This window comes from Cololabis saira, chromosome 23, assembly GCF_033807715.1.
Source record: "Cololabis saira isolate AMF1-May2022 chromosome 23, fColSai1.1, whole genome shotgun sequence".
Taxonomy (NCBI): Eukaryota; Metazoa; Chordata; class Actinopteri; order Beloniformes; family Belonidae; genus Cololabis; species Cololabis saira.
In genome coordinates, this window is record NC_084609.1 from 12,586,300 (window position 1) to 12,599,130 (window position 12,831).

At 39.1% G+C, this 12,831-nt stretch overlaps 1 protein-coding gene across 7 annotated transcripts in view; it reads left to right on the plus strand.

Annotated features, from left to right (window-relative positions):
* The window catches only part of syt1a (synaptotagmin Ia), a 214,542-nt gene that overhangs the window by 154,182 nt on the left and 47,529 nt on the right, over positions 1 to 12,831 (plus strand). For all 7 annotated transcript variants that reach the window (XM_061714258.1, XM_061714257.1, XM_061714259.1 and 4 more), the window contains one exon: positions 6,860 to 7,057. In XM_061714258.1, the coding sequence (XP_061570242.1) occupies positions 6,889 to 7,057 (169 nt within the window). In that variant the 5' untranslated portion in view covers positions 6,860 to 6,888. The remainder of the gene's footprint in view (positions 1 to 6,859; positions 7,058 to 12,831) is intronic.

The following is a 12,831-nucleotide window of genomic DNA, read 5'->3' on the forward strand; positions in this document are numbered from 1 at the left end:
AGTGTGGCCTTTTTATGCGAAAGCAGCGATAAAGCTGCCCAAGGTGGGATGTAATAGTGACAGGATAGATATTAAGTTTGTGCTGGAGTGGATATACTGTATGATTACCCTGTGATGAGAGCCCTTTAAGAGCGAAAAGGTCAACACGCTCTGAAGACATCGAAACCACAAACCACTCCAGCAGTCAACGAGAGACCTTAAAGTGGACAGCCTGCTGTTTCCCATCGCGGACAATGACGTTAATTTGAAATGTGTCACCTTATGCTTGACCAGCCAGGTAGTCATTAAGACGCAAATATAAGCAGAATTAATGTTTCATCCTTGCAGGGGATATGAGGTCTGATTTAAGAGGCACAACAAACGCCATGGGTGGTCCTCCACACACGCTGCTCGTATTCTGTTCTCTTCTCATGTGACATTTTGTGTTGAGAAGCACCAGTTTAAACAGGCCCAAAGAGAATTACCTGATATCAAAGCCTGGAATATCTTTTCATGCACTTGCATGCCTCATTCAAGATGTTTTAAAGGTCTTCAATTCACAAAAAACATGTATATCAAATTATCTACCTGCTGTTTGATGGATACATTAGTGCAGTTACCGTCTTTTCTAAATGCCAACTTGTGCAAGTGCGGAGAAAAAAAAGACACTTAATTTTCCATCTCCCACATCAGAATTGAGTTTACCCCACACTCCCCCCAACCCCACCCCAAAATGCCTCTTGACACACACAAAAAGAATTGATCAGGCATCGGTTCTCTCTCTACGGAAGAAGCCTCCCACATGCACTCTGCAGAGCTTCATTGTGCTCCGTTAAAGTCCTCGCTTGTGTTGAAGTGTCTCTGTCACTGCCAAGCAGGCCTCTCAATGAATCAGCCCCCACACTAACCTTGCAACATTTCAAAGGGAGACCAAAGGGAGGCTGAGCTAACATGGGCATGCGTAGGTGTTCATACAAGTGAGAGGGAGCTGGAGAGCCCCAAGGTAACCAATGACTGCTCAAAGCTCTCAGCCATTCTTTACCTGAAATTAAGTTTTCTTTGATGATTCATCTCTTTCTTTCAGTGCATGCTGTTTTTCTTCTTGGTTTTTACTTTGCAGGCTCTTTTTTAGACGTTTGTGGAGTAGCTAGCAACATGTCATCTTTTAAATCTGTTATGCACCGATGATAGAAAAAGATGCTGTTAAAGAAGTGTTAGGTACGTGTTAAAGTCACAACTAGATAGTGCAGCGATACCCGGCTTTCACAGAGCTGAGAAGCAGCAGAGCTGCTTCTGAAAGCTACTTCATGGGGTAAATAGTCGCTTGTTTTCACAAGTTGTTTTTTGAATGTCAAGCCAAACTTAAAGGAAATAAACTCATATAAAGTATATTATTAATTTCACCCATTACATTTGTACAGTTTAAGGGTCTTGAAAGCCCACTTGACAATTAAGAAAGCAAATAAAATCTGATTTCTGTGTTTGTGAATCAATACGCCATTTAGCAGAAGGGATTTTTTTAAAACAAGCAGAATGGTGAAAGAAACAGATCAAATGTACACTAACGAAGCAAAAAAGTCAAATATGAAGAATTGGGGCCGCTCAGTGGTGCAGTGGGTTAAGCAAGCGGCTCATATACTGAGGCTACAGTCCTCCTGCAGCGGTCGCAGGTTCGAATCCCAGCCTGCGCACCTTTGCTGCATATCATTCCCCATTCTCTCTTTCTACCACCTTCCTGTCTGCAACTTCAATAAAGGGCCACTAGAGCCCAAAAAGAAGAATTGTGCAAAACTAGGATAGTTTTTCCGTGGGATCCGTGTCCTGGGTGTACTTCACCTTTCACAAGATTTCAGCAGTTCAGTGGTAAATTTCCTTTGGGATCAATAAAGTATCCATCTATCTATTTCATGCCACGGTGGTCTGAAAGTGTCTAAAACACCAGAGTGAACACTCTCGACCCGCCGGCTCCCTTCGTCCAATCGTCTTAATCCTTTTAAACATCTCGAGTCTGAAACACGACTGAGTGTTTAGAGTTGCAAACAGGTGGTGCGTTAAATAAATAAATAAAGGCGCTTTGTGACGTATCACACATATATATAATTGCAGAGCGCTCATTCAGAAACGCGACCAATTTAGAAAAAGAGGCAAAATGAAACTGAAATGAAACATCCACGTCTTCAGATTAATGACGCTGATACAGTCATCTACTACAACACGGTTTAAAGAGATGTCTTCAACACATGCACATCTCAAGTGATTAAAGGATTAATCGTTAGAACAATCTTAAGTCTAGTATTAGATGGTAAAGGGTGGAATCCTCCGTTACGAACTAAAATGACATGAATCTTATCAGTTCTTAATTAGAGCAGAATATGTGCCGTAAAATGGAAATGATAGAAAGCAACTCGGGTAAAGTACTTCCATGTAATTAACAGCTGTTTTAAACCTTTGACAAGAATCTAAAATGTCACTTTACTTGAGTGATTGTTGGGACAGGGTCCCTACAGACTAACCGCAGTAATTTAAAGTTTGGAGGTGTTTTAAAAAGGACTGGTTGCTCATCATGGCTGTACAGGTCTACTACTGATATTGATAAACGGAGGAGAGTTTATAGTCTCTGCTTCTAATGGGGACTTTCCCCTACTCGGCTCGGCTATTTCTGCCGGGGTTTCCTATCTTTTTTTTTTTCCTGTACTGCACTACTTTTTATTTTTCATTCCAATGTATATACTGTTTATTTTTTGTAATTATGTATTTTTAACTTATTTTACCCCTCCCTGCATGTGTGTGTTAAGTGTACTGCTGCTGCACAAAGTGAATTTCCCCATTGAGGGAGAAATAAAGGACAAGCTTATCTTATCTTATCTTATCTGCCGGGGTTTTAACTGAGCTGAGTCTGGCTGAAAATGCAGCGTCTCCAGGCTGCAGGTCACTGATTGGCCATATTTGAAAACTGGTAGCAGCGGCCGAGATATTTACTTTACAACTAAACTTTGATACAGCAAAAAATGGCAACAGGGAGGTCAACACGTTTGTGTGTCTCGTGGCCGACTACCGCATCCCGAGGGAGCATGACGGGGCAACGAAGGAGGCATAAAATATGCCCATTTGTCATAAAAATATACAAACTAAACCAGTTGTAAGGAAGGAGAGGGATTTGAATGGATATAACTAGATGCCAGTGACCCGACAGAGATGCCAGTACAAACAATCCTTTTTATATACCTTTTGTTCCGACGGCAATTTATTTTGACATCGGTCTACTGTCAGGTTCAAAAATCAATAATTTTGGTGCAACCACATTTTATTCTCTCTCAAAACTGCTTTGATTCATGTTACTTTGGTCCTTAACGGAAGTTTACAAGAACCTCCCAGAATTGTTTTTTATTAACTGAACTCACTTCAGTTCCTCAACTGCTGCGTTAAAAGCTGCCAAGTTGCCAACCCACAGGACCTACATCACAGGAGCGCGTGTGTCAGTCAAAGCTGCTTCCACAGCAATCAGGACTTGCCAACCAGCTCTTGATCCGCACCGCTCTCAGATCTGCAGCTCTGAGCGGTTCGGATCTAGAACGAGGGCTGAAGAGACGGCTGACAGGAGCAGAATCAAGAACAATCTAAATGTTCTCAAAGAGATCTAGATGTTGTCCCGTGTTAATTTAATGTGATTTAGATCTGTCTTTTCCACCCTGCCGTGTTGCAGAAGAATAAAATAAGCAGGTTTTGTGTCTTAAAGCAGCATCTGTCTTTATGAAGCCATACTCTCTTATACCCAATCCTGACACCCACCTTTCACCATTTAATCTGCTAATTGAAGAACCTTCCAGAACAGGTGTATTTTCTGTAAACTTCTTTGACTTTTATAGTTAGAGTGTGTGTGTGTGTGTGTGTGTGTGTGTGTGTGTGTGTGTGTGTGTGTGTGTGTGTGTGTGTGTGTGTGTGTGTGTGTGTGTGTGTGTGTGTGTGTGTGTGTGTGTGTGTGTGTGTGTGTGTGTGTGTGTGTGTGTGTGTGTGTGTGTGTGTGTGTGTGTGTGTGTGTGTGTGTGTGTGTGTGTGTGTGTGTGTGTGTGTGTGTGTGAGATGCTCAGTATTTATATGCATATTCAGACACACACCAGAAGTCCCAGAATTCCTTCATGTTCACACGTCTTTGTCAGTTGTGATGCTGCTCCATCTTTTCTTTACTATTCACTAGAAAGACTGCAGTCTGTTGCCACATATCCTTTTGTAAAATGAATTCCTTTACATTTCTAAGCATTCCATTATTCCCATCAGTATAATAATGTGTCAGCTGAAACAGGATCCTGTGTGTAATCGAGGCAGAGGGGTCAAGAGGATGTACTGTGCACAGATCATTAAAAGATGCCTGCCTACTTATATATGTGTATATCTTTTTTTTTAAGGTTGGTCAGGACTTCAGCTTAAGCAAATGTGTGGAAATTTTCACAAGTACAAGAACGATGGGGTGCATGTGAACCTGAGTGAGAGGTGGTTGTGACACCGGCAAGCGTTTTCAATTGAAAAATGTATTTTACAGCTTTAAAAAGTGTACGTCACATGATAGCTACTACACTTTAAATGAAGAAAATCACAAATTCAAGACGTATCGTAGTCATAGAAAGGGTGGGCTTTGCAGCATTGCGTTTCTAGACTTCAAAATATAAAAACGTTGACTAATGTTAAATCAACTGTATTTGTTTAAATGAAAAAAAATGGCCTCAAGAATCAAATTCTTTACATCTTACTATTCACTTAAAGACTATATTAAAACAAGAATGGTTCTATATTCTTCTGTATGTTGGTGTCTAGTTGTTTGTTTCTTATCAAATACACAACAACCCTCCAAAAGTGTTTTCTGAAAGGTTGTTGAAAGAAATAAAAAAGGAAAAGTGGACAACTGAGCAAGATTGTTAAATAAGTTACTTCGGCCCTGCTACATTGCATTTACTGGTTAATTTCTACCTTGAGCACATTCATTTTCAAACGTCAGACATTGATAAATTCGTTTATATATCATGTTGGTGTAATGTGATCAGTTCTGGTTATCTTTGTAATAATTCCTGCTGCACCATCTGCGGCTGTTGGAAGGTCATTTTAGGAAAGTCAGAGTCTAGTGGCTGTCGAGTATAAAGTGAGCTGCAGTAAATGGAGAGAATATACAGTTTAATCAAAGGGTAAATAAAAAAAACACAATGTGAAGTGCTTCGAAGAAGCAGGATAACTTTGAAAGCTATTTTAGATGCAAGAACATGTATCCTTTTAGTACGTTGAACAACTTGTTTAACTTAGTCAACAAGTCAGCAAAAGCAAAAAAGTTGACAGACGGATGCATGGATGGAGTTTGATGTCAAGACAAAATGATTGGTGTCCATAACACAGACTTCAAAGGTTTTGCAGCCATCAATCAACACTTTGGAGATGAGAAGACACTTAATTGATCAAACAATAACTTTGAGATCTTTTAACATTAACAGTTTGTTGTCACATTGAGTTGCATATTTACAGCCCACTTAAATGTATTCAGACCTCCAACTGAAGTTAAAATATCAAAGACTGAATTAGATCACACTGGAAATATTAAAGACATTACTTTTTTTGTAAATGAGATCATTCATGCATTATCTGCAACATAACTGGAATAAATGTGAACAGATCCTCAACTAACAGAAAATAGTTTGTTTTTTTTTTAAATATTGATATTTTCAGTGGCCTGTTGATAGGGAATTGATTGTGATAGAGAGTGAATTAGGACAATATGTGCGGCTCATTTGAACAAGTTGTTGCTGTAACATCTAAGTTTTCTTAGTTACATGACAGCGTAACCTTTCACACTTTTCCAGTCTCCGAGAATGTAATACCTTTATATCCAACAATGAAATAAATGGTAAAACATGAGTTTAATGAGCACAGATTGTGTCGTGCCCTCTTCTTTAGCACGTTATCATCCTATTGAATTGCTGAGGTGACGGAGGCAAATTATGACCCACACAGCAAGATTACACAAAAAATAGTTCCTGTCAGTGGAAATGTTACTGTGTTGCAGTAATAATGTCATAATATTACACGTATGAATGCATTTTGATTACTGAACAAACTGCAGTTTCAATTTTAATGGGTTTTTTTTCTATTTGAGGCTATACAAGAAATAAGTTATGACTTTTGAACTAACTATTATACCATGGAGCCTTTAGTCATACAGTAGTAGAATATTATCTCATCTACTGCTGTCCTGAGGCGCTATAAGATAGTGAGGGAAGTTAATGTGGAACTGAGTCCCCACAGTGAGCAGGGTGATGACTAACGTGTCTGTAGATGAAGCTATACAGTAAAATATGTGGAAGTGCATGAGCGCTTGTGCACGTAAAGCTGTAACTAAGACGAGGGATACACTGTTGCTTTTCTGCACCCTTACAAAAGATCTGTAGTTTAAGTAAATACACCTGTGTGTGCGAAGGGCTTTGTGTCGCGGAGAGTTGTAGCTCCTATCCTCTCTGCAGCGTTGAGCACGTGCTGCTGTACGTTTGGGTGAAAGCACAGAATTGGTAAAAGCATGACATTCAATTAAGCCAGAAGTGGAGCTCAGATTCAACATTTGTGCTGTATGAGTGATAAATTACGATTTTTTTTATTGCTGCTTTGTGATGTTAATCTGGAGTTTAAGGAATGGGTGAGTGGCTTTGTTCTGGATTCAGGGAGCTGGCCAATTCATCCTGGACGCCAGCTGATGTTTACTCAGGCTGAGCCAGCAGCTGCTCACACGGTCTGCGTCAACTCAGTCATCTGACAGGGCGAGAACGCTGCCTCCGACGTGCATCTGTCCCAGCAGTGGAAAACATGTAACCCAGAGCGCTTCTCCTGTCCCTTCTCTCCGCTTGTCCAGCATCTGCCTGGCCGCCCAGCATCGCCACGATGAATGAGAGTCGAAGGGAAGCACTGGCGGCGGCGGCCCCGACGCCCACCACCGCCTCCTCCTCCGTGGCCGGCGCCAACACCACCAACATGGCCGGTTCAGGAGAGGAAGAGGAAGCCTTTTCCAAGCTGAAGAACAAATTCATGAATGAGCTGACCAGAATCCCACGTGAGTATGTCTTCTCCTCAGTCCAACACGGGGACAAATTAAGTGCTTAAACATGAGTCATTATTAAACTGAAATACAAATCAGAAATACAAATGAAAAAGCAAGATCAGTTTGTTACTTCTATACTCTATAATAAACCAAAAAATAAAAAGAGTAGGTAGTGCTTTACAAACCTTGAGGAAAGGAGATGTATGTCAGTAGTTTCCCACACAGTTGGTCAGCAGGCTGAAGGTTTCCCTGGGATATAAAACAATGTAACCGAGTTCAGGCTTCCTCTAAGGATGAAATGCTCGCTGAGTCACTGGTTATAATACAAGCTTAGATTGTGATTTGTCCTCCCTTATGCTTCGCCTATGTACAGGTGTTTGTCCCATGAAGTTCTTCCTTTCCTCTTCCACAGACAACTTTAACATTTTCCCGTCACCAAGCACTCGTTTACAAAATACAACAGGCTGTTTTAGTTCGGTTTTTTTCCCCAGACATCTGATTTTACAGTTTTTGGTGAAGACAGAAAATGTCCCTCATGCCTCAAATAAGACTTAGATTAAGGCCACATGTTGCTGTACATGAAAACAAAGTACAACTACTGTCACATGCTTACATACTAAACCAAGGAAACCTCTGCATCAGACCTTCTTACAGCCTTTTCTTGGCAAGTTTATTTTTATTTTTTTGTTTTCATTGTTTTAAGGAGTTCTTCACTTCATGCCTTTTGGAGATCAGCTCATCTTCTACTTGATTAAGTACCTCACAGAAACCAAATGTTTTACCAAACAACCAGATCCCCAAAGTGCAATAAAAAGACCTTGTCAGCAAATGGGTTCACACACTGGTTGGTTGCTGCCAGTTTGGGATGCTGATTGCTTTAAATTTGAATGACAAAAAAAAAAATCAGTAATGTGCTGTATTTTTTCTTAAACCTTTCCATGCAACTGACAGCAGAACCCTCATTAAAATGACATAACTCAAGACTGGGACCCTGAGTCATCAGCACTGAAAGTCATTTTAATTTGATGTGTTTGTAATTACACTTCTTATGCTTTAAAGTGAATCCAGCATTAACGAAACCGTTCAATGCATTCATTGTGATCCCAGTTGTAACAATGACTCATGAATGATTCAGCAGTGATAGTTCAAGAACTTTTGTTTGTGATGCATAATAAACGATCATCGTTTGTCACGACCTTTGATGGAGACTTCAGGCAGTCAAGAGGACTGTTTAAGCAGCTATTCATCTTTTGTTGTGTTGCTTCTGAGTCTGTTTTGTGAAGTGAACGGCTCAGATGGAAGTGTGTTACTAATAATCACATTTGAAACATCTTCGAACAATTCAATTTCATGACAGGCTAAAATTCAGAATGAGGAGGAGCTTTGTCTTCACTGGTAGCAGTTTTTCTGTTTTGTGATTGCTTTCAGTCAAACCAGCTTCTTTTTCTTTTCATGGTACTCAAAGTTAAAGTTTTTGAAAATGTTGTTGTTTTTTTTGTTGTTGTTTTTGTTATCCAGGATCAAGACCTGCTCTCAGGTCTAAGGGGTTTAGCATTTAGCAGATTCCTAAATATAGATATCTCCACAGGCAATGGAAGCAACAGGAAATGGCTTCTGTGGAAGAGAAGCATTATTTCTTCAAAAAATGACACGATTCAGTTCCAGAGATTAAATTGCATGTGAAGCCAGTGTGAAAATTTCATCTTTCTACACAGCAAGGCTTATATGTACTCACCAGCAATTTTACCAACATAAATGTAGTAATTTTCATTCAAACATCTCACATTGCTACGTCTAGTGAGCTGTAGCTCCATGCAGTCGAAAATGAGACATTTAATGAGATAAAAATGGGAAAAATGGTTTGTTTTTTGGTGCAGAGGATGAATGAAAACGATCAAGAGGGTTCACCACTGAGATTGGATGTGGTTGCGACCCCCTGTAGCTTAGCATTAAACATCTGTCACCAAGACGATTCTCACCAAATCTAGTCCAAGCCCAACAAATTTCTCTTGTCACTTTTGGCGTTAGATTGAACAGAAAATGTATTTTCAGTTCTATCTTCTTTTTAAATTGTCAAATTTTTGCTAAACCTCAGGCAAAAAGTTTTCTGAGATGATCCCCAAAATGCTGTCAGGGACTCACTGCCTGTTTTTCTTATTGTGTCTGGGGTTTTTTTCTCTTCAGCTTATCTCCTCAATCAAAAGCAATGACTTTGCTCCCGTGTGCTGCCAAGCAGATAATGAATGCTCAAAGACTTGTTTACTTTGCAGAATATCGATACTGTCCGGGGAAAGTCATGCAGCATATTTAACAAATATCTGAACAAGGAGAAGCTGCTCGCTCAGCAGCACCTGTCCACCGCGGATGAAGAAGATCTTTTGGGGCTTATAACACAGTTTAAGCTCCTCAGGCTTGGACGGAGTTGCATAAAGCTGTTATATTGACCTAACTGGCTGCTCAGTTACGACAGCCTACGCTTTTTTAAGCTGCGTGTTTAGACACGTTGGCTGCCGACAATTTAAAATGTATTAAATCTTTTTTCTTTTCTTTTTTTTTATTTCTTTTTTTTGTCATAAGAAATGTCAAAAATCGCTAACAAGAAAAGATGCAGAATTTCAACTTGAAAGTAGAAAGACTTTTTTTCTACAACAAAATTAATTGAAAAAATCTTGGTGCTCAGTGCTTATTTCTGTATATTAGCGTAATTGTGTTACACACAATAAGCTGATTTGCAGAAAAAAAAAGGTTTTCTCAGTTTGTGGATCCTCAAGTAATCCACTTCCACGTAATTATACACACCCCAACATGGGCTGAAGTCTTACTGTAATTGCTGTAAACTCACTGCTCGCTGAGCAGAACAGCTGCTTCGGAGGAACATCTTGGTAAGGCTTTACTTCCTGAAAACAATGACCCTGTGAACACGGAGGCTTTTTGATGTGATTTCCAGAACCCACTGATCCAAATAGCAAACAAGCAATTGACATTTTTGAAAAGTAAATGGCAGCTTTTTTTCTTCAGTCTAAGGTTAGTGGCTTTGCACTCTCAGTATTTGGAAATCTCTGCTTCAGATTTACAGAGATGGGCCAATTTTTGCATGGTTGAAAATCATAAATGGCACCAGTGGGAGTGTCCAAGTCTGTGGGTGACATTTATCGAGAGCAGTGCAGATCAGATCTGAGTTTCAAATAAGCAGTTATTCATAAGCAAGCTGATTTTTAAAAAGAGTTTTTACACTCAGTAAAGGTGCTAGATATTCAGCACGTTGGTTAGCACCGTTTCCCGACATCCCCACCGGTTTGATCCCCAATAGGAGTCTTATTGTGTAGAATTTGTCAAGTCAAGCTAAAATTCATGCTTTGGGTGTTTTAACATTTGTGCAAATATATACTGGATTGCATTTGATACCCATTAAAAAAACCTATTAATCACATGAAAGTGGGTGCATTTCAATCTGTCTCCATGAATTCTTGTTTAGGGCTCCGGCACCAGTGCTACTAACTAACATTTAGAGGTATATAAATTGGAAATTTAGTAAGAGTGCTAAAATCCATTTTGGCCCGAGATTATAATTTAGATTTTTTTCACTAATCTACCCATATTTTGATTTTAAATACAAAAAAATCCTTTCAAAACCAAATAGCAGTTTTGTTTTTCGAATGATCTAATCCCAAAGTATTTTTTCTGTATTTTGGTGTATGAGGCTGGTACATCTGCGTCAGTCCAGATATCAGATTTCAGTCAGATTTTCACTTTAACTTTGCTCTTTTAAACTGTAATATGAGACCCACTAATGCAACACTGCACATGAGCTTCCTTTGCAATGTTCAAAATCTGTTCATATTTGGTGCAACCCAAGTTCAAACGACGGCGTGAAGTTCACCAGAAGTGGAACTCATAACACCGTAAAACGTTCCCCCTTTGACTGGATAATCAGCTTTCCTTAAACCCAGCTGTGTCCTCCACCCATTAACTTCTCTTACACAATTTCCTGTGTTGAATGCGCTTCATTTTCCTAAAGAAATCTAAATAATTAGTTTGTGCAAAAGGCATAGGACCAGTATCTCAATTTAGATTAAATTTTGGTTGGTATAAGAGGAGGAAGTGGGAACATTTCATAGCAGTTGTTGCAGATGGTCGCATGACTCTCTCTGCTGGATACATACCGTTGGCTAAAACAAGCCACAGTCGGGACACACAGGGTGTTGCTCTTGTAGACATAACAAGATATAATGTCAAGGTTAATTGACCAACAGGGTCCTGTCACACTGAATTAGTGTGCGCTGGAAGTGGATATAACGCAGATGCAGCGTAACACACTCATATACACCCCCAACCCCTTGCAAACGTACCCAGCATGAACCATTTGTCCCTGATGTAAAGTGCAGTTACCAGGAAGACAGAGGAGGATAAATGCAGCTTCTTTTAATTATTGAACTGACGAGAACACAGATGTCTAATAGAGCTTGTTTTCATGTAAGTGGCAAAAATGGATGCTTTCTTTTGTAAACCATATGCTTTAGGCTGAGTCTCAATCATCGTTTTGGTTAAATTTGGTAATAATGGTTCAATGTATAGCATGTAAATACATCTCTACTCCATCTGATCTTCAAAATCTTAAGGAAATTAATTTTTTTTTAATCGGCTTACAGCAACATCTATTCAGCTGTTTCTGATCTTTGGACTCTCAGAGCTTTTTTTTACCTACTTTAATATAAATGTAGCTTCTCAGTTAGTAAACAATCACTGGTTTTACAGGTAATTTCCCAGTCTGACTAAATGGACCACACATGGATCACTCTTCAATGTTGTTCAGGAGGAGGTTTAATTTGAGGTTCAATGTCTTGCCCAAGGAGCCTAAGTAGGGCTGTTCGATTAATCGATTTTAAATCGTAATCGCGATTATGTAATTAGAACGATGTTAAAACGTGAAAATCGTAAAATCGATTTTTTACCTTTTTTTTTTTTTTTTTTTTTTTTACCTTGTCTGCACACATTTTAATGATTGATACCATATTAATGATTGATGGAAATACCTCTCAATACCTGTGACAAGTGCCCCATCGGAGAGGCTCTTTAGTGAAGGAGGGGGCGTTGTAACATGCCACCGGGCATCCCTCAAGCCAGATGCCGTAGACCGGCTCGGTTTCCTTGCAAAAAACTTGCAAATGTGAATAGCAAATGTAATGACTGACATTACACACCTCTACCTCCTTCATGGGTTGCATTATTATTTAGCATGCAAAGACCCAGTTTAATTAGAAAATGTCTTGTTTTATTTAATTGGAAATATAACTTACTGTATGTTTGCAAGTGCTGATTTGCTGATTTTTTTTTTTCAGAGATAAAACTTTATATTTTATTATATTTTTTAAAACTTTTTTTCAACTTATTTTACAGAGTTTTGCACTTTATTCATTCATTTTTGGTTTAATAAGAGCAAAGTTTGCACTTAAAGCCCAATGGGGCAAATGTTCAATAAAAAAACAGCAAATTTGAAATCATTTCTTTGCCTTTTGTCAATTCACAAAATAATCGTAATCGAAAATCGGATTTTGAGAGAAAAAAATCGAGATTTTATTTTTGGGCAAAATCGAACAGCCCTAAGCCCAAGCATACTTTAACGGATGGAAGTGTTGGGAATCAGACAGTTGACTATATAGTCAATGATTTGATCCCTCCACACACTGATCCATGATCCATGACTGCTTTATAGATCTCCATAATTTCAAGTAATGATAAAATGCATTTACAGTTTATTCCAGCTTGAGTGTTTTGTGAACTGCTAG